General features: G+C 35.3%; 1 protein-coding gene and 2 pseudogenes across 2 annotated transcripts; 1 reads left to right on the top strand and 2 right to left on the bottom strand.

The window, feature by feature from the left end:
• Window positions 1-2,990: 2,990 nt before the first annotated feature.
• On the bottom strand, window positions 2,991-13,396 carry LOC125836733 (uncharacterized; annotated as a pseudogene).
• LOC125836484 (uncharacterized) lies at window positions 12,352-18,833 on the top strand. Of its 2 annotated transcripts, none has more exons than XM_049515657.1 (7): window positions 12,352-12,490; window positions 14,190-14,972; window positions 15,089-15,170; window positions 15,315-15,381; window positions 16,251-16,436; window positions 16,550-16,610; window positions 18,287-18,521. In XM_049515657.1, exons 2-7 carry the CDS (start codon window positions 14,219-14,221, stop codon window positions 18,487-18,489), a joined length of 1,353 nt encoding a protein of 450 aa, XP_049371614.1. In that variant the 5' UTR covers window positions 12,352-12,490; window positions 14,190-14,218; the 3' UTR covers window positions 18,490-18,521. The 2 variants fall into 2 exon arrangements, with proteins under 2 accessions (XP_049371614.1, XP_049371613.1); XM_049515656.1 differs by having other exon boundaries at window positions 12,358-12,490; window positions 14,179-14,972; window positions 18,287-18,833.
• Window positions 18,834-19,577: 744 nt separating this feature from the next.
• On the bottom strand, window positions 19,578-19,755 carry LOC125836783 (U2 spliceosomal RNA; annotated as a pseudogene).
• Between the last annotated feature and the right edge of the window lie 2,472 nt (window positions 19,756-22,227).

Genomic DNA, 22,227 nt, shown 5'->3' with positions numbered 1-22,227 from the left:
GGCAAATGGATTCAACATTAATGAATGTGATAATGCGTTTACATTAACAACGTTCCGAATCATGAAGTCATTGTTTGTCTATATGTTGATGACATGTTAATAATGAGTAAAAACATTGGTGATATAAATGCTACTAAGCTCATGTTGTCCAACAAGTTTGATATGAAAGACTTAAGAGTTGCTGATCTGATCTTAGGGATCAGGATTCTCAAAACTTCTCAAGGACTAGCATTATCTCAATCTCATTTTATTGAAAGAGTATTGAATAAGTTCAAGTACTTGAATTTTAACAATGTCAAAACTCAAATTGATCTAAGCTTTACATTTCAAAAGAATGAAGGTGAAAGTGACTCTCAATTGGAATATGCCAGAGTGTTGGAAAGTTTGATGTATATTATAAATTGTATGCGACCAGATATAACATGTGCTATTAGCAAACTGAGTTGGTTCATTAGTAATCCTAATCAAACTTACTGGATGGCAATGAAACGTGTGTTGGGGTATCTGAAACATACACAACACTATGCTTTTCATTATAATAAATATCCTGCCGTGATTGAATGATATAGTGATGCAAATTGGATCACCAGGTCAAATGAAGTAAAATCCATAAGTGGTTATGTGTTTACACTTGGTGGAAGAGTAGTCTCTTGGAAATTGTCCAAACAGACATATATCGCTTGCTCCACAATGAAATCTTAATTTATTTCCTTAGATAAGGTCGGTGAAGAAGCTGAATGGCTCCGGAATTTCTTGGAGAATATTCCATTCTGGCCCAAACCTGCGGGACCTATTTGCATACATTGTGATTGTCAAACAACAATAAGTAAGGCAGAGAGCGTCATGTACAACGGGAAGTCTCGTCATATACGATGGAGACATAGTACCGTAATACAACTTCTCTCTAGTGGAATTATCACAATTGACTATGTGAAGTCAAGTGATAATGTGTCAGATCCACTAACGAAAAGCCTAGTGAGAGAGACAGTTGAACGATCATCTAAGGGAATGTGTTTACGGCTTAGGACAAGTCATCATGGCGGTAGCTCTATCTAGCAGACTGGAGATCCCAAGAGTTAGATTTAAGGAGAAAACAAAGTTGTGACTGACGGTTTGACATTGTCAATCAACTCAATCCATTCTCATGATGAAGTCAATGTTCAAGAACGAGGTTAAAATATTAAGGCTTGTTAATGAGTTAATAAAGCTTAAAGTTTTTAATGATTTGTTAAGTTTGACAAATTTGACCAAATAGTGTATCTACGAGATGGCACGGTTAGAAATCACCTATGTGAGTGTGAAGTGTAAGCCGCTTCAAAGAGAATTTTATGTCAAAAGCCTATTCTCTATAAACACATGAAACCATGAGGTGTTCATGGCTGAAACGAACACAACCGTAAATACCATAAACGGTAAATGGTTAATTGTGTGACATGTGGTTGTCTAGGTATACACCAAAGCTCGATAATTCAAAGATATTGCATCTACCGAGTGACCGAGTATATCCGACATATGTTCATTATGGAAAGTCCAAGGAGAAACCTACTTATCCAGATGCAATTGATCCTTGCTTGTAAAGTACACACTCGTCCGTGCATTCCTTTATGTTATGACCATTCCCCATTAATGTGGGGGATTGTTGGTTATAGCAATTGTTGGGTATAGCAAGAGTTAATGGGAAATGGAGGAAAAATGAAAAGAAGAATTGGAAAAGATTCTCTTATGCTTTAAGAAAACACATTTCTCCCTCATTGGTGGTGGAAAGGAAAATAAATGTGTTTAAATAGAGAAACACTTCTATTAGTTGTTAAAAAGGTTGAAATGAAGGACCCCTCTCGCGCCGTCGTCACTCGGCTTTGGCTTTGGCTTTGGAAAATGATCGATCGAGAGATTATTTTTTGGACAAAGTTTTGTTTTAATTATTTAGTTAATTATTTAATTAATTAATTAATTAAATTAAATTAAATGGCCAAAATGTTTTAATTATTTAGTTAATTAATCGAAATGTTCCGACCCGACTCGGATCCGCGCGGCCCATTTTATTTAAATTCTTTCCCGTTTTATAATGAATTTTCCGCCCTTGGAAATGACTGTTCTAAAAGATTGAAACTTTCAGGAACAGCCGTGACCGTTTGAAAGGTTGCAAACTTTCATGAATGGTCGTGTGGATTTTGAAAGGTTGCAACCTTTCGAAACCAGTTCCTCTTGGCTATAAATATCCGTAATTCTTTCGACTTTTTACTTACGAAATTTTTTGATTTCTTCTTCTTCTTCTGCACAAATATTTTTCGTGTACTTTACTATCGTTAAGTGGCTCGCTGACACCAGAGTTTTGGGTATCAATACACTGGTGATTGAGATCATTCTATCCCGGGAGGACATATTCCAAATCAAACTTCAAATACTAGAGGAGAATAATTTCCTTAAGGGGACACTGTGCATTCAGTTGGATTGATATTCTTCCTGTTCTGTTTTTCCATATTATGGTATGGTTTTACAGATTTTAGTTTTGTGAATTAAATTATGTTATTCTGTTCTTCACTGGTTAATTAAACTTTGGTAACTTCGTGTTTCTGCAAAGTTTATTGTAATAAGTATTACTGTTTTAAACACAAATTATGCAACAAAAATGATACTAAAAATGTATATCAGAATTATCTCCCTTTATCCACCACACCAAATCGTCTACTAAGAGAACGACAACAACTCTAGATACACCTCCTGATTTTAAAAGGTGGAAACAATGGAGGCAACTTTATCTCCAGAAAAAAAATTGACACCTTTATATTTCTTAGGCATGTTCCAAGGATGCCGAAAAAATTGAAAGTTGGACATTGAAATACTGGAATCAACTGCAAATTATAATTGAAACCCTGTAATCTCATAAAACTACATATGTAAACTTGTTTGGAAAAAAAAGCAAGTGCAGCTTAAGAAATTCGGAGAAATTTGGCGCAGAAAGAATAATGTCAAAATTTCTGCTTGAACCTTTAGTGGATCGCTAATCCTTGCATTGTTTGTGTGATATCTTCAATTACCTTGTTAGCATGAATTGTACTAATAACACCTGCAATATTTCCCTACAAACAGTTTATACTCATCAACATTAATCATACACGGAGAGCACAATAATCATTATAAATGAGAATTGGATGTTAAGGACATCTAACTAGATGAAGTGGGAGGATAACAGAAATATGCTCTCTGCATCACTATGTGTCTAGAGGCTCTGGAAGAGAAGCAACAAGAATCATGGTAACTAGCTACACCCGCTCTTAGAACCCAAATTGACTATATGAATAGAGTTTAAGAAGAATGTGACTTACTCTCCAGGTCATAAGCTTTGCTCGAAGCAATTGCCACTGACTTGTCCCAAATACACGCTCTGTACATCGGCTGCACAACATCCATTCGAAGGAAAAGAAAAATGTTACGAATAATGAACAATAAAAGCTTAACTAACCAGAGTTAACTTATACAACTAAAACAAAGACAATGATAATAAAGGACGACCACCACAGAAAGCACACCTCACAATTATTACTTGGTTCATTTGATCTATCTTGCAGATGAGTAACTTAACTGAAATTGCCTTAACAACCCACGATTACACCTCAATGTCATCGATCTGCAAAGAGCAAAAGACCAATGGTACGACCAAACTGGGGAGCATGAATACAAACTACAAGACATGGACAATAAATGTACCTTCAATGTGTCTTTGATCATGGAATAAGGAATTTGACCAGTTTCCGTCATGCCAAGATCTACCAAGGTCAATAATCTCATTTTTTCTACACAATCTTCATGGAGAAGTCCTGCTGCATTAACCAGAAGAATCAGGCCAAGGGCAACATTATAAATTCAAGGGTTCACTCATAAAATACACCAAAGTTCCATTTAGCAGAAATGCAAGTACTGACCATAGGTTTTTAATAATTCTGAATTTGCCTCATGGAAATTCATATAATCATCTAACCTACTAGTAAGAAAGATCTTCAGAAGCTGATATGCTAGAGCATATATAACATGTTTCTCTAATTGGACTATAGCAGACATATCTAGCAAACCACACTGCCATATTAAAAGTCAAGAGTAAATATGGCAAGTAGTTTACCTAGAATAGTAAAAATTAGACCACACCGTGTATGATGTTGGTTGCTTAATTCCAGCTACCTAGAAAATCACTAAGATCAACAGTGACGAGGAGGCAATCATGTCGCACAATAATAGTCTTTTTTTTGGATAACCCTGGTGTCCGGGCCAACTTTCATGCTCTCAAACTAATTCCATAGTATACATATCACCTCCCACCAACATTAGGTATACGGTAACTCTAATACAAGAGTTTAATTTGATGCACTTATACAATTACATGCTAGCAATAGAACGTATCCAATGCACAAAAAAAAAACACTCTACAAGATATCGACAGAGCATGGGAAAAGAAAGAATTTGGCGATTCGAAATCTAAAACAAAAACAGCAGACTGTTCAAATTAGAAAATAATTGCCTTTCTACCAAGCAATTCAACTTCAGAGTACTGTTGAACATAGACATACCTGAAATATGTAAGGTGCCTTGACAAAGGCAATAATTGCATGGACAGCTTCTTCCTTTGCCTCATTCATGGCAGAAACATCTTCATCCGAGAAAGTTTCCAAATACTTTATAAGAAACTTGAAAGACGTTTTTGCAGAGCTGCAAATATAGATGGGAGTCAGAGAAGAATGCGAAAATTTTAAGCACAGGTTTCTCCAGAAAATACAGTTCATTCACTCTTACCCCTTGCTTTCCTTCAGAATGTTTGAGATCTTAAGGAAAAGCCCCCCTGATCTTTGACTCCAAGATTCCACTCTTTCAAGAAGCTATCTATCTTTTTGAAAGATGACAAGAAATGTTCAACGACTTTTCTATTTATGGCCAAATTAAGGGCCTTCATGTACACAAAGAAATGACTATAAGGATTCTCCAACAGGTTGTAGAGATTGAACAAGCTGAAATGAGAGGAGGAACAAAGCACATTGTGACACCAGAAACAAAAACTCTAGGAATTAAAGTGATTAATTTCAAGAGATGATACATTTTAAAGCGAAATGCAGGCTTATCACTTGGTTGTTGAGAAAGTATAAAGGATATGAGCTCTGCCATCTCATGTACTTGGTCCAAATTCTCAGGTTTCTTAACAAAGTTGCAGATTATAGTGAAAATGCACTCAAGATCTTAGGTAGAAACCAATTAAAACAGATGAAAACAAACAAAATTCAGAAAACATAACATGCGGAAAGATGGTTTTATTGTGCCAGACAATTAGAGGTTGCTTCACATTGATGAAGAAAGAAGAGATGCCTCTAAACAATTTGCTCAAAGATAGAAGTCCCGTATGTGCTAGATAATAACATAATTTGACTCAAGAATTTATTAAAATATGATGGAACTTGTCTTCTAGAAAATTATGTATAATGTATGGAGAATTTCTGGACTATATATTTGGTTGGTCTTACTGAAAAAGTGTTGGGTGAGCTTGTATACACATTGACTAATCTTATTGCAGCTTGTTACAACACACGTATCGGGTAAATGTACCCACCAAGATTGGAATAGAAAGGCTCACACTGAGTGTAATAATTACAAAGATTTAACCACAGATCTCCATGTTGTTACTCTTAAGTCTTAACCACTCAGGCATTCCCGTGTAGACTATTCTGGATCATTTCAATCAACTGAAATGTGAATTTTACCTTTCTTAGAAGCTTTAGAAAATATCAAATCCGCAGAAGAGAGCATCAATGTAGACAAATCTGGCCATCTTCCTTCAATTATCCATTTATTTGTCTCGGCACACAACCCATTCACCTGACGCTCTGCAACCTATGTACATGTCATATAAATCCATTCAGAACATATACAAATACCACAGCCATAGAATTCCAGCCTCAGAATCTGTCCTCACAAATTCCACACAACAATTTACTAAACCACCCACATTTCAAATCCAGATTGTCTAAAACACCAGTTTTTTTGAAATAGGAAATTAAAACTAGATTACAACGCGTGAATTGTTTGAGAGAATCTTGTCTAAGCTAAATAAATTTTCAAACAAGCAATAAAAATAGACGCAGTTCGAGTGATAGAAGATTGTCGAGCAAGATATAAATTACCTCTTAGTCAGCGTCAACCCATGACATCTGTGCGGTGAATCGAACGACGGTAAGCGACGTATCTTCCTCCGAAGTCGGAACTGTAACATCCGACAATTTAAAATGAATATGAAGAAGCTTGAAATTGGAAGTAGTCATTTTTGGAAAAAAAAATCAGAATCTAGAAATTCGGCCAAGTGTGGAAATCAGTGAGTTTTTGGCCAACTTTGAGCAGTCATAACTCCTAGATCAGGATGATCCAGGAGAAGTTCCAGTTATGTTTGGAAAGCCCTTGGAACGATCTTTCGAACGCCAACGAGTTTGCTCGATTCCGAGTTCGTATGAGCGAGTTATGTCCTTTGAAAGTTGGGCAGTTGGCAGGGAGTCCGTCCGGAAATTTAAGGGCATTTTGGTCTTTTCACAAATCATTTCTTTTGAGGTTATATTATTGTGTTAGGCTGATTGTGGATCATTTTTGTTCCATTTTAAAAGAGTAAGAGTTAGGGTTCTTGAGTGAAGAAGAGAAGAAGAGAGAAAGAAGAGAAGAAGAAGAAGAAGTGGGAGCTAGGGTTGTGGATACAAGACGTTTTCTTCATCAAATTTCTTGGGGAATCTTAGTAAATGTATGAGAGTTCTTTATCTAGGGCAAGCTATCACCCTAGAGCCAATTTCAAATGGTTTTTAACTTTTCCAAAGTTTGTGAAAAAGCCTAATTTCTACTCAAACTCATGGGTTCTTGCATGAAACGATTTCAGATGATATGTTATGATATTACTGATGTTTATTTGATGTTTTAAGATGAAAAACTCCATGAATCCTTGTATTCTACAAAACCCTAAAATGTGTTTATGAAGTGGGTCTATTTCTATAAATTCAAAGTTGATGGAATTATGTGTAAAGTGAATTGTATTGATATCTCTTGTGTTGTTTAATGTTTATTCATGATTAATTGTTGATAATGGGTTAATTAAGGGTGGTAAGCCTTATGAGTGAAGTATTGGTGATTGCTTGGATTTTTGGTGATTTTGGCTATGGCTTTGAATTATGGTAAGAAAGTTTGAACTCTCTTTATTGAATTAATTGTTGTTGGTAGGTTGAATCTACCTTTGGTGGAAGTGTTATATCTTGTTCTTGTGTGGTATTATTGTGAATTGTAGCCATGAAGGCATTGGGGAAGTTGTTGCATAATGTTGGAATATTGTATTATTGTGAATTGAGGCCATGAAGGGCATTATATGAGTGTTATTGTATTGTTATATTATTATATATGAATGAGGCTATATGTAAAGTCCTATATGAAGCTATATGTAAAGTTTTATGTGAAGCTATATGTGAAGGTATGATGTGAATGAGTTTTATATGAAGCTATATGTGAAGGTACGATGTGAATGAGTTTTATGTGATCTTGTGATGATCCTATGTAAAGTGGATAGCATTGTGAGTTAAAGTATGATTTCTCATGATGTATATATGAAATGATGTTGGATTATGAAGTATCCTTAAATGAAAATGTTGTGACTTGGTTGGTAGACTAAAGTGTCCCTCCTTGTTACTTAAAGTCTTGAATGCATGAATGTGTGAAATGGGCAGAACTAAGAAATGGTGCCCTTTCTATAAATGCTAAAATAGGAATTCTAGGCCAAGACTTGAATCGGCAAAACTAAGAAATGGTGCCCTTTCATAAGTCTAGTTTTCCTAAGTAAATGTAAAACCATGAAATCGGTAGACCTAATGGTGGTAGCCCTTCTCATGTGTGAAATGATGAACCTTGGACCGGCAGGCTTAAGACACCCTTAATGAAAAATCGGTAGGCCTAAGGCACCCTTCCAGGGGGATTTAATGAGCTATCCTTATGAACCTTGATTGGCCATGACTAAGAAATGGGGCCTTTCTTGGGAAGAGGTACTATGAGTTGGTTGAACTAGAAAAGGAACCTTCTCTAAGTACATATGTGATTGAATACTCTATGGGAAACAAGGCTAGCACCGAGTGGATGTGGTTAGGAAGGTGGCCTAGTTGAGTATGAGATTAGGCACAATGAACTTCCTTGGACATCCCCTAAACCATGTGCCTACATGGGTTGCTTACTAGTTCTACCTTTGGCAAATAGAACAACCTCCACGGAGTAGGATAGACTCCGGATTCCATACCTAGCTAGTACGGTCTATGTCGGTTATGCCTATTCCCATAATGTGGGATGCGCACTCTAGTTATTGGATAGGTTCTACAACGTGTAGGTAGTAGTATGGGATGTTATCTACACATGGCACAAATAGGCTTTGAAGATACTAAAGTGAGTTCCCTAAGTCTAACGACTATTATGTGAAAGTCCCCTTATGTGCTTGAATGTCTCCAAAAATGGTTTCTTAAAGAATGTTGGTCTATTGATGTTATATTGTAATGGTAAATTTCCTTATCTATGGTAACCCTTAGGAACACTTAGGTGTATATGAAGAGATTGTATGGGCGGTCACTTTATGTTTCACTTAAGTGTGGCTTTGGGTAACTTGAGATAGAGGTCAAGAAATGATGAAAAGGCTTACTTGTCAATTATGTTCATGTGTTGTACATTGGTACTAGTTGTGCATGATGGCTTGTGATATGTAGCATGATAAGTGGTAAGTTCACATTTGGTGGCCTTAGGATGATGCTTTAGTGTGGATGGTGGTATGTGACGTTATCCATACATTGCACAAAGTGTTGTCCAAGGGTTACTTGAGGTAGATGGTTTAAGGTGAATGAATGGGTTATGTGTGGAGTATATGCTAAAGTGGTTAATGACTTGTATGTTGGTTATGGTTGGATATTTTGACTCTTATACTTGTATTTTTTTTCTTGAAGTTTTACCAAATGGCATAAAAGCATGTTTCTCCAATAAACGTCCCTTTTAGCATGTTTTTGCATGGCTTCCGTACTTAGTACTTAATTGTGCTAACCCCTTTCTTTCCCTTTTTGACTAAAGTGTAGGGATTTAGAGATGGTGACATGTCATGGCTATTTGATAGGTTTCTAAGTGTTGAAGATGAAGACTTGGTGAGTCATCATATATTCGAGGACAATACCCCATATGTTCTTTTATGTCTTTTTAGTATTGTTTAAGTTGTGTATGGGATTAGTTCCGAATTTTGTACTCTAAAGTATTAGATGGTTTTGAGACATCATGTATAAAGTTTAGAAAGTCTTCCGCTTGCTATTGTTTTTTTTTTTAATGAAATGTTTTCTTGGTAAAGAAAGTTTTTAATTCTTTATGATTTTTAGTTTTATGCGATGAATGAATGCTAAGAGGCTTGTATTAGACCTCCGAGAGGTCGAGTACGCCGGTTACGACTAAGGGGTGCTCTCGGGTCGTGACAGGAACAACGATGGTCATTTTTCCTCTGAGTTTATCGTCGATTGCAAATTTGAAACTCTCTGAGAAAGTGAACGGAGAAGAAAACCTAGCTTGATGAAGTGGAGTGTAGTGAAAATGAAATAGAGAAGGATATTCACGTAAAACTGAGCTGATGCATAATTTTGATTTAATTTAGTTGATATGTAATATTTTTAGGCCACCTTATATTTTTCATTAAACTTAATCAACACGTTTTTATAAAACTAGTATATAATGGTTGATAGTAGTAAATGTTGGGTTTTGGGCCTTTTTTCCCTTCCTATGTGGATAAATAAAAGTACAAGGTTTTGAATCTTCCTTCCATTCCTTTGTGGATAAATTTAGCCCAAATTTGACTATCCCACTTTTACCCATAAGCCCAATATTATGGTGCATATGTAAGACTTTCTTTTAGGTTTTATTTGAGAGAGATCACAAGAGTTTGAGAGCAGCCATATAGATAGAAAAGTGCAGATTTTCGCACAAGCCCTAGCATCCAAGTTCAAATTACGATTCCCACTTCGTTTCTTATCCAATTGAGCTGACTTTTGGACAACTTGTTCCTTTCAACTTGATCTTTGATTGGGAACTGAGAGAAGGTGATTTGGAGTCCTGTAGCTCCATATTCTTTGATCATGAACAACAGCTGCGGTTTGGTGTTTGCTTCTCTTATTTCTCTAGTTTTTTGGTGCTATTTGTAGTTGTGTTGCTCATTGTTTGGCACTTTGTTGGTGGCTATTTTGGAGAACACTTTTGTAACTCTTGTTGATTTTAGTTGAGCTTTGGCCTTGTGAATTTTAATCTTCACACCGAAGAGGTTTTCCACGTTAAACTTTGGTGTCTCATGTGTTGATTTATTTTTCTTGCTTTGTTGATTTGTTTGCTGCCCAAACAGTTTGTTCTTGCATTATTTTGTCTTCTCTTGGTTCAAATAGAAGGGAAAGTTTTGACTTGGGTTTTCTTCCGCTATAGCCCTGTCGTGCACATTTATTTTGTGCTTGCCTTTCCAAACAAAGTGGTATCACAACATTACGTTGTTGTTGATTATCTATTTGAATAATGGAGTCAAATATGAGCAATATGATTTGTTTGAATGATAGTAATTATCATACTTGGAAAGGCAAGATGAAAGATCTTCTATTTGTCAAGAAAATGCATCTACATGTGTTTGCCTCTAATAAATCCGAATCTATGAATGATGAGGATTGGGAATTTGAGCACTTACAGGTTTGTGGCTATATTAGACAATGGGTTGACGATAATGTTAGATCTCGGAGAGGGTGGTGGTAGGGAAAATAGAGTTGATTTGGATAAAAGAAATGGGTTATATAATTAAGTGGGTCGGGTTGGGTTAAAATTGGATAATTTAAGTAAAATCGGATAATTTTAATTGTTTTGGGGTTTTCCATCCAATGAGGGGTATATTTGTTAAGTTTATTGACGGCATGGGTAAAAATAACTTGTTTTTAACGGCAGGGGTAAAGTCAATCAATAAAACAAAGTTGAGGGGTAATTTTGACCCTTTTCCCTATATTGTAACTAGTATGTATATGTATCCATAATTGTATTTTATATCTATTGGATAATTATATACATGTAATTAATATATAATGTATCAATGAATATAATTGTATTAGCAAATACAGTTTGTATTCGAATACAATTTGTACCAATAAATAAATTGTATCAGCGAATACAATTGAATCAATTTTGTATCAAGTTCAACATTTGTATTTGTATAATTAATTATCATCATTTATATTAATGTGTATCAATTGTATTGATGAACACAATTTGTATCCAATACAATTTCTATCAATGAATAAATTGTATCAGTAAATACAATTGTATCACGGTCGTATCAAGCTCAGTATTTGTAATTATATAATTGATTGTTTACTTTGTATCAATGTTGTATTAGCGAATATATGTGTATTTGTATTTTGTATCACAAAAAAATGATTTGTATAGTTGACATTTATCATTTGTATTTTTACAATCGAATGTTAATATTTGATTTATATAATCAATTGTTATCATTTGTATTAAGAAAAAGAGACAAAAGATAGGCGCGGCGGAGAGAGAAATGGCAGGGAGAGGAAATAGGCGAGTGAGAGTTTACATCGAGAAAGAGAGCGAGAGTGCACAAAGAGAGGAAAGAGGAGAGAGGCAAAGGAAAAATGGGAGAGAAATTAGCTACAAAGCCCTAACTATAATTATAAATTGTAATTCTTTCAAACTATAGTGGTGTATTCTTGTATTGTTAATACATATCACACGATTGCCTAATTACATGATTTGTCTCAAATTTAAAAGGGATTATTAATCAGAATAACAACATTTAGCCTATCTTAGGTACTATAGCTACAATTTTCCCAATTTTTGCTATTCGTTTGATTTGTATAATTATATTTTTGATAGTATAAATCCAAAATTTTGTATATGCTTAGTCTAACAATTTGTATACGATTTAAGAAAAATCCATAATAAATTAACTTGTTTGTATATTGGCAAGCGAAATATACAAACGGAGTTTTGGAAATTTTTTTAATGTATAAATACAAAATTTGTATGCATTTACCCTATTTGTATATTCGCAAGCGAAATATACAAACCACAACCTCCATAGCAAATAGAAGTATAGCTACGAAGCTCAATTATCGAAACTATACCTATAGAGCTTTATTATGTCTATTATGTTTGTTATTTCTAAAATTTTCTCAATTAAAATCACCTTTTTAGTAGATTTCAAATATGGGCCTGAAAATTCACCGCTGACAAAGAGCCCAGAATCCCGGCCCAGATATTTTCTAGCAGTTAGGGCGAACGACTACTTGGACCCAAAATTCCGAATCCAGCCCGCCAATTTAAAACGACACCGGAGTCTATCGAACGATCACCGCTTCCCGTCGGCGGCGAACTTCCGCGATCTCCTTCTCCGACGAAATTCTTGGATCTCTTTCTCCGGCGAATAGTGTTTGTACGTTCCTCTCTTTTCTATGCTCTATATCTATCTCCATCTTCTCTTGTCTTCCAAATATATGTTTCTTATATGACCAACAAACCCTACTTTATTTTCACATGACTTGTAATGGTAGAATAGGAATTTTATGGTTTCAAAATGCTTCGTGTCTGCTTCTGCTGTATTAAGAAAGGCTCAAAATTTGATCTTTTTAGTTCTTTGTTTTGCTGGCGTGTTAATCTGCATTTTATTTACTTTCATGTGACAATTGGTACAAAGTTGTGGCCTTTTATTGATCCACTCTGAAGTATTATTAATCAATTTGATGAATATTGTGAATTTTGTACTTCTAACTTTATCCCATTTTGTGTGTCCACTTTTGACTGGTGTTTAAAATGTTGGTCTGAAATATAAAAATCTGCAGTTTGGGTAAATTGGAAAGAGAGGTAAATGTTCCTGCAAAGACTCAACTTCAAGACACAACAAAATTAGTCATCGAATAATCATGTCTCAGTTCCATGTATGTCATAAATTATGGGAATGATAAGTTTAGACAAATGCTGTAAAAAAATCAATTTAACCAGACAGAGCTCTGTGATAGGGTAAACAAGAGTAGTTTTGATTATGTTAATTGCCTACATTAAATGGCTAACAAAAGAAGTCTGTCAAATAATTAGAAGTTTGCATATGATGGAGAAGGGTAGAGGGTCAGGCCCATTATCTGCTTACTTTTGAACCTTGCACCATTGACCCCCGGTTATAAAAAAATTAGAAGTTAGTAAATGTTCATTCAGTCTATGATATTTAAATAATGATAAGGATTTTTTTTAAAAAATTTATAGAACACTAGTTACTCTTCTCTTCTGGATCAGTAAGACGGAAATAGACCTCAGACTTTACAATAAGAAAAGTTGCTTGTCCCATAACTTAAATTATAAATGGTTGATAATAATTCCCTATGTCCAAATTTTATGATACTCTTTCCATCTTGGGAGGTCCCCGAATATATGCCATTCCATTAGCATACCAGTGTCACAACCTTCAAGTTCTGAAATTCAGAATTATGATGTGATGTTTACTCTATCGACCTGTTTTTTCAACCAATACTTTATTTTTCCACTATCACTAATATAATAGACAAACCAGTCTTTTCGTATTTAAGTGATAAAGATCAATTTGTGTTTGAGTGATCAAGATCAGTTGATCTAAGATGATCCCAACGGAGGCAAAAACACTAGGTGATTCTTCCATCTGTCTAAGCCTTGGTGGAGTTACCCGGTACCCAGTGGAACTAGACAAGGTGCACGCGCAAGCTAGTACGGACACCACGGTTTTAAAAAAAATAGATCAACTGATCTAAGATACCACTTAAATCTGGCCGATCAAAGTGGACGCTTAAGATAATAGTTCATGAAATTAGTGCACGAAGAGACGAAGAGTCACATTTCCCTTTTTCTCAAGCTCAAGGTCAAATATGTGCAGCCGTGCAGGGTTTACTGTTTGTTAATTTTTCGATCCAAAATTTAAATCTCTCCTTTTCTTTTCATAACTTTTTTCTTCATAACTTGTGGTTTTTGAATCTGGATAATTTTTGAAATCTAATCAATCAATTGCTGTCATTGTTAATCCACCTTATGGATAGAACTGTGCTTGAGTTAAAGTTGGAGGCCTTGCATAACTGACAAACTCTTGCTTCTTGTTGTAAGTGATTCATCAGGTGCGCTCCTTAAAGTTCTGCATATCTAAATGGACGCACTTTCAACTGAAGATTCTATTATGAAGAGTGCAGAATTGATATCCAAGAAAAAAAGAAAAAGGGCGAGGCAGAAGGCTAACAGAAAGGTAAGACAGCAAAGGTTGGGTCAAATGCTGAAAAATCTGGAGGCTCCTAAAAGTGAAGAAAGTTCCGTTGAAGATGTTGCTAATTTAGAGAATTCTGAAGCACAATTGCCTCCTCTAGGACATCTGCAAAAACAAACAGAATCGACCACAACTCTTTTGGAAAAGAGTCCTGTTAAGAAAAAAAGAAGAAAGAAAAGAAGTGGGATGAAGGCGTTGGACAAAAAAGTTGACCCTTGTAGCATGGATCAGAACAATGTTCCCTCAAATCCAAGCCTGCTGGATAATAAGCATGGAGACATAGAAAATGGCAATCCAAATATTTCCATTGAAGTCGTGGCTGGTTTAGAGAATTCTGATGCTCAATTGCTTCCTCTAGGACATCTAGAAATGCAAACAGAAGCGACCACAACTCTTTTGGAAAAGAGTCCTTTTAAGAAAAAGAGAAGGAAGAAAAGAAGTACGATAAAGGCGTTGAACAATTCAGAGTTAACCATGCAAGTTCAGTCAGCTCCCATAAGCCCAGATGATTTCTGCATGATGAGGGGTTCTCATTTGAAGAGAAAACTTCTCATCCTTGATGTTAATGGGCTACTTGCAGATGTAGTCCATCCACCGCCAAAAGATTGCAAGGCTGATGCATGTTTCGCAAGACGGGCAAGTGAGAATTGATGATTTACTCTTCATTTAATTGCTTAAATGACCTTTTGAGCTTCATTCACAAGATGAAGAAACACATGGTTCTTACACAAAAATACTTATCACTTTTGTTTGCAGTATTTAAGAGACCGTACTGTAATGATTTTCTGAAATTTTGCTTTGAAAGATTTGACGTGGGCATCTGGTCTTCTAGATCCAAGTAATCCTTGATGTTGAAATGCTTCTTGAGTTTATGTCGTTTTCCTGACTTGATCTTTTAGTTTACCCCAGTTAATGATTTAAGTTTTTCTAATGCATTTTATGGTTTACTCGTAAACATTTACTGGAATATATGTTTGTGCAGGAAGATCATAGTTAAAGTTGTTGATTATTTATTGGGAAACATGAAGCAAAAGTTGTTATTTTGTTGGGTAAGCATTCTTCCTTTCACAAATAGTTCCATATTGCTCCTCCTAGTTGCACTCTTAAATTCCTCTTCCAAACAGCAGGAAAGTGACAAACAGAAAAGCAAAGAATAAGGAGTATGATTACCTATTGTTATTTTTCTTTGCTTAGGGAAAGATTCAATTTCCTTTGTGGTATTTTGGTCATGATCTACGCTGATGCTTAATGTACTGTTGTTGTGCTCTGCAAGATTGTCAGGTCTCTGATGGATCATTGTGATTTTTGCAATTCCTTTGCTAGCATTAGACTAATATTACCAAATGCATGAATACATGGGCTGTTTTTTCCCCTTTTGTATATAGGGTTTAGAATATATTATCAACTGCATGAACACATTGGTTGTTTTCCTCTGTTGGAATGAAAGAAAGGGAATGGAAAGTTATATTTGACTTCCTTAGCCTAAAAAAAAAAGTTATATTTGACTTCCTTCTTGTAGCTATACCAGACCTAGTTCATTTATATTGTTTTTCTATGCATTTTATCATTTATGTTGCTTGACCATGCCCTTGACAAGGACTGCGAATTGTGATATGGACCACCTTTGTTGTAAGGTGTGAGAGGAGGTTACTGCTGAATATTTACCTCCCTTGTGTTTCCCCACCGGAACCTTCTTAACCGAAGGTTGGTTCATTCTTTTTTTCACTCTCAGCCCAACCATTAGTAAAATGGAAAGGAAAAGAAGAAGAAGAATGAGCCTGCAGTCACAGCATGATACTTCTGTGTGACCATTGATTTGTGGATGTGTGTGTGTTTATAGATAGTTTGTTTTTTTCATATATTGTTGGGCACTTCTCTCTTAGAGGAATAAGCAGTTTCTATTTACTAAATATTGCAGGATATGTCGCATAGCACTCAGACAATGTTTAAGACACTTGAGAACAAGCATAAGCCCTTGGTTTGCAAGGAGCTGAGCAAGGTATGGGACAGATATGATCCCAATCTACCATGGGAAAGAGGGGATTATGATGAATCAAATACTTTACTAGTGGATGATTCTCCCTACAAGGCCTTGCTAAATCCGGTAAACTTTACACCACCTTCTTTTTGGTTCCAAGACTACCCCTAAATGACCCCTTCTGATTTGGTATTTCTTTTCGTGATTGTAACTACATTATGCACGACCTTTTTCCTCAGGTGCACACTGCAATATTTCCTCATTCCTACAACTTCAAGGCCAAGAATGATAATTCACTAGGTGAGACCCCTTTGTCTGGTACTGCTTAATATTTGTATACTGTTGTTTTCCCTTCTTTTTTTTTAAAAAAAAGAAAAAATAAAATTTAAGCCATCACCCAAGTTGTTATCCTTAAGGTGTTGGGGGTTTGACTTGATACCTACCACGTAAATTAATCAGCAAAAGAGTACAAATAGAAAGAACAAAAAGAGCGGGAGAGGGTGGGGGTGGGGTGGGGGGCAAGAATCTTTTCTATGCACATGAGACTCTATACAGTATTTGCTAAAAAGATGTAGTAAGGAGCAATTTTATATATCAAGTCCTTGCTAATCTATCGTACCCTGAATTCAGTTAGCTTACAAATTTTTTAGCTTTGCCATACCTCAGTCTAATGTTGGGCGTTTGACCCTTGTCTAACTGAAAAGGCCCTTATGTGTTAGGTAGACTTTGAAAGGTATAGTAGTATGATCTGTTTCCCATGATTGCAGCTCGTTTAGTCAATAGGTCTGCCACAAGATTGGCATCTCTAAAGCAGCAAGTTATTTGCACTTCAGCTTGGTCCACAATCTTGTGGAGTTTATAACCTGCTTCAACTTGAGGTTGTTTGTATTGCCTGTTCTCAGCATCTTGGTCACTATTTCTGAGTTCAGTTCAACCAAATATTGTTATATCCCTGCTGTACACACCAGTTGATTCCCTCCTTTTCTGCAAAAGCTTCTGCAAAGTTGTTGCTGCTTAAGTTGCTCGTACTCTCCAAAATGTTGCCGCATCCATGTCGGATCCTAAAAAATGCACTACTTTTGAAGGGTCCAACAAGCACCTGATGACATTTATGAAGAGTCCGAGCAACATAGGTTGCTGCTACACTGCAAAGAAAGAGAGAAAGCCATAATTAGATAACCATCCGTCCTAGACTTGGTGGACAGAGTTACTTGGTACCTGTTGCTGGTGGGAGGTGACAGGTATCCCGTGGAATTAGTCGAGGTGCGCGAAAGCTGGCCCGTACAGCACGGTCATCAAAAAAAAATTATAGTTCCTAACTACTACAATACCTGCTTTGCCTGCGGCTTGAAAGAAGCTACCATCTGTATTAATTTTAACACAGCCAGGACTTGGTTGACATAAAAGCCTTCCAATTCACAGTTGGCCTCGACTTTTCCCCTTCCTCACAGCTTCTAGGTCAAGTCCAAGTTAACTTGTATTTGGGATAGGCCTTGTTCATAGCTGCCTGCTTGAATGATCCTGTCGATCTGTATCTCATATTGGTGTGATTAAACTTCTTGTCTCCAAATTTGATAGCACACCAACTCCTCCATATCTCCCAACAAACTATAATTGGTGTAATCTGCACTTTCATGTTTAATGTGACCCTTTTAGTGGTTATTTAGAACTGATTCCTACCATCTGACTAGTGTGAACGGCAGTGGGCTTAGACACTCTTGCTGCTTGATTGCCTTCCTTAAAGATGTTAGATGTGATGCAACATGCAAAGTTAGATTAACATACATGGATTATGCAAACATCAATATTTATTAAGCAGGGGTGGCTTAATGGAATTTGTTCCAATACTTCAAGCCTCATGGACACTTTTTGCTACTGATGATTATTGAGTCGAGCTTTTCTTGGAAATCTCTAATTTATGTTGTGCTATAAAATGATGTATATTATGATGATTGAAAAGTTGCACCATATTGTAGGCCCTGGAGGTGATCTGCGAACTTATTTGGAAGAGTTATTAAAAGCGGAACATGTACAGAAATATGTAGAGCAACATCCATTTGGTCAGCGGGCAATTGATCAGACAAACTCAGACTGGAGTTTCTACTCTGATGTTCTTTGTAGTCTGCTTGGTCCGCGAACAATTGATCAGACAAGCTCAGAAGAGTTATTAAAAGCTTAAATTCTTGGTCTGCACTAATATAAATTATATATGATTGAGACTTGCTGCTAACGTCTTGGGATGATCTCATTTGTGGAGCTGAGACTTGGTTTCACATTTTTGGGAATTTAAAGCAGATGACTGGTCTGAGATGTGTAACAATCACGACAAATGTGGACTGCTTCAGCTAGAATCTTTTTTGAGCTCATACGCGGTCTTATCCTTAAAAGGGTCTTCGTTAATTGTTTTGACATGTTATCTTGTAACATTATCCAGGTAACTTATTTCCTCTCCCTCTTAGTTTTTTTTGGGGGGAAATTGTTTTTGTAGCCTATACTGTTGTTCCTCCTGTTGAGTTTGTAATATTATATGCTTTTTTTCACGACAATACTGTCTATTTTGTGGCGATGGTGATTTTGTAGCTTCAGATGGGAGAATGAATGCATTTATACATTTTGTGGCTCCCTGCTCTCTAACTTGGGTGGTGTTGCACCCCTATCAGGCAAGGGAGGTTGACCTCTATCCCGAGTCACCTCGTGGCACGTATGAGCCATCTTAAACAAGTGAGATTTCAACAAATCAATAACACAGGCTGCACGAAAGTGATACAAAAGAGAGAAATTCTTAAAAGATACCCTATACAGAGCTGCAAAATTGAGTTTAAGTCCCAAAAGTGGACTAAAAATATACAGATTTGTCTCAAACAAAAAACACTAGTCATTAGCTATAAACAGAAGGAAAAAGGGTTTTGACAGTTTCATTGAGTCCTGTAGAGTATAATTGATTTGCTTATGTGGTTTGTGTGTATGGGTTTTGAACGAATCCTGAGGATCCTTTCTGCTGTGTTCTGGTGCACCTTCTGCTAACGTGGAGGAGAGGGGGTGAGGACCCCACCCCAATTATAAATTTATAATCACATATATTCATATTGAACAACTTTCACATTTAGCAAACATAAAAATCATATTATGTAGTAATGGAAAAATTCACAATAATACTAGTCCATAACACAAACAATTGCAGATCCCTAAATTTCCTAACCCTCCATAAGGACAATATAAGTATAGAACAAACAAACCTAGTTGCAAGAAAATCTTAGAATTGAATTGGTGGGGTGTGCTAGGTCTAGGCTGTAGTGTAGTACCAAGACGACACTTGAGAGTTCCGATAGCAAGCTACCATAATGAACTCCTCCCACTCAAAAAATTGAGTTAATATCGTGTGGATCGATGACCCACGCATATCAGATACTACACTTAATCTTAGCCAAAAGGCCGAGAAAGGTATGCTTTACTTTGTGCTCAGCCTTGGCCTTTATTTGCAGCTCATTTTCTTCTTCCTAATGTACCAGCGATATGGTATCACTCGTTAAAGCGATATGGGATACTTTCAATAATTTCCATTTCCTCCAACTAATTAGAATGAACCTTTTTTTGTTAAGCTTATACAAAAAATTGAGGATTTTCATAGTACATAGTTTTTTTGTTTTATTTTTACACTTTCATTGAATTTTTGCTTGTGATAATAGGCTATTTATCCTTTTTATCGTATTATCAATTAGTGATTATCAAGAAATTTACCTGAAATTACATAACATATAATCTAATTGTATAAATACTTTTTACTAAATTAAAAAACTAATGATATTGCGAATGAAGGTGTCTCAGTGTGACTAGACCTATAGGGTGTGTAGAAGCAGCCACTTGTATTATGGTAGATTGTCTGTGTCACATCCCTTAGAATATATGGATCCTTTCTCAAAACTTGCTAACACAGAATGCTTTGTGCCCAATGATATTGCTAATGGTCTCTACAAGACTACAACATAACGGGTTCAAAGTCATCTCATATCTCAAACTCAAGAACTAAGCTACAAGTAATTTTAATCGACATTTTCTTCTTCTAATTTGTCATCTCATCATTTTCATGGACCACAAAACTATATTTTCATCTGTTGCCACTTTGAGATTAAAGTCCTAACACTACTATATCAATCTTCAATGTTCACGTTGTTTCATTTAAATTCATCTCAATTAAATAATTTCAGTAAGAGTTAGTCTTTTTTCAAATATATGAATCTCCAACAAAACTAAAAGATCCCTCTAAAATAAATGTAGTAACACTATGCTCCATTCACTATGTCAACAAGTTTCACAAACTTTCATGTGTAACAAAACAAACTTTAATTTCATTTTCTTGCATACTATGCAACAAAGTACACAATTAAAATTAATTAAATACCATAATATTCATACATAGGGACACATAAAGATCCAATTTAATTTAATTTTTTTGTAAAAATAAAAAGAGAAAACAAAACAAAGTTATTCAATTCACTCAAAATGATGGTATAACCCAAGTTAGGGGACAAATAGAACTTAGTGACGCGCCCATGTATCTTCGCTATCATTAGTGAAGTATATATGATTACACTTGACTCCAATAAACTTAGATGAATCAATACAAATTGCTCCATTAAGCCCCACTAAAATTGTGTAATCTAATCTGAATTAACTCATTCTTGTTTAGGTTTATTTCAAACACTTCAAACTTAATAATTCCATTTTCTTGAAATCGGAAAATAATTAATAATGATCCAAATAACTCGACTAGATAGTTCCATTGAAATTTTCTATTTTCAATGGTAACAAGTTTTATAGCTCGTACATCAATGCTAGTCCTCGGAACTTCAAAAGCCCAAATTTCGCCACCAAAAGTAGGAAAATAAAATCAATTGAGGTTAACATAAGTCCAATTGAGGTCTCCAGGTCGCCAAAAAGCTACATACTAATTGATTACTGTATTATTATAAATGGCGAGTATATAATTTGATGTAACAGAAGGATTAGCAGATAAAACAGCTCTAGCCATGTACTAATAAAGCATTCAATTTATTTAGAGAGTTATTCCCTCCATCTAACAATAGTTGTCCACTATACTATTTTGGAATGTCCAACAATACTTGACTGTTTATGAAACCAATGGCTAATTTTACACTTACTTCTCAATTTACCCCTATCATTAATTATAATTTATAATCATTTCTTTAATACATTTTTCAAGACATTGTATTTATTATATTCAAAAGTAATATATTAAAATTACCCTTCTATTTATAGTTTCTTAAGAAGTGTGCAAAGCCAATAGTGGACAAATATTGTTGGACAAAGGGATTAATGTTTTTGAAAAAGGTAGAACCTGAGTAAATTGATTTTGGAATTTTATCAATTAATAGGGGTAAAATAGTAAATTCACTATGTTAATTATTATTTTCTTAATATGTATGTCAAGTAAAAAATGGACAAGTAAATAGGGACAGAAGGAGTACGTAATTACACTACGAAATATAATTTCTAAAAATTCCTACAATTTGAATTAATTAAAAAAAATCTTTTTCCTTCTAATTAATTACAAAAATCTCTTTTTTCATTATCGCTCTTACGTCGGAATACATCACTCCATCTACCATTTGAATTAATTACAAAAGTTTTTTTTTCCTTCTCTCTCTTACATATGGATAGATCACTCCACCTACCATATGTTGAATTAATTACAAAAATCTTTTTTTTCCTTCTCTCTCTTAATATTTAGATACATCACTCTCATCTATCAGATACATTACAACTTTGTTTGTATACAATTGATGTTTCTGGTACAAATGTTATAGTCGATACATAACTCCAGTTATTTCAAACCTAAATCAGTATGAGTCTGTTGGTGTTTATGCATTTTAATATTGAAATTAAAATATTAAGTGCA

Source organism: Solanum verrucosum, unplaced genomic scaffold (assembly GCF_900185275.1).
Source record: "Solanum verrucosum unplaced genomic scaffold, falcon-dt-bn FXZP01000278.1, whole genome shotgun sequence".
Taxonomy (NCBI): Eukaryota; Viridiplantae; Streptophyta; class Magnoliopsida; order Solanales; family Solanaceae; genus Solanum; species Solanum verrucosum.
The sequence above is the reverse complement of the archived record's forward strand: the minus strand, read 5'-3'. Positions and strand labels throughout refer to the sequence as shown.

Excerpts from the sequence above, each read along its gene's own strand:
- LOC125836484 (XM_049515656.1), top strand. The coding sequence starts at position 14,219 with ATGGACGCACTTTCAACTGAAGATTCTATTATGAAGAGTGCAGAATTG. Across the intron at positions 15,171-15,314 it reads ATCTGGTCTTCTAGATCCAA|GAAGATCATAGTTAAAGTTG; the intron begins GTAATCCTTGAT and ends ATGTTTGTGCAG. Across the intron at positions 16,611-18,286 it reads CAAGAATGATAATTCACTAG|GCCCTGGAGGTGATCTGCGA; the intron begins GTGAGACCCCTT and ends ACCATATTGTAG.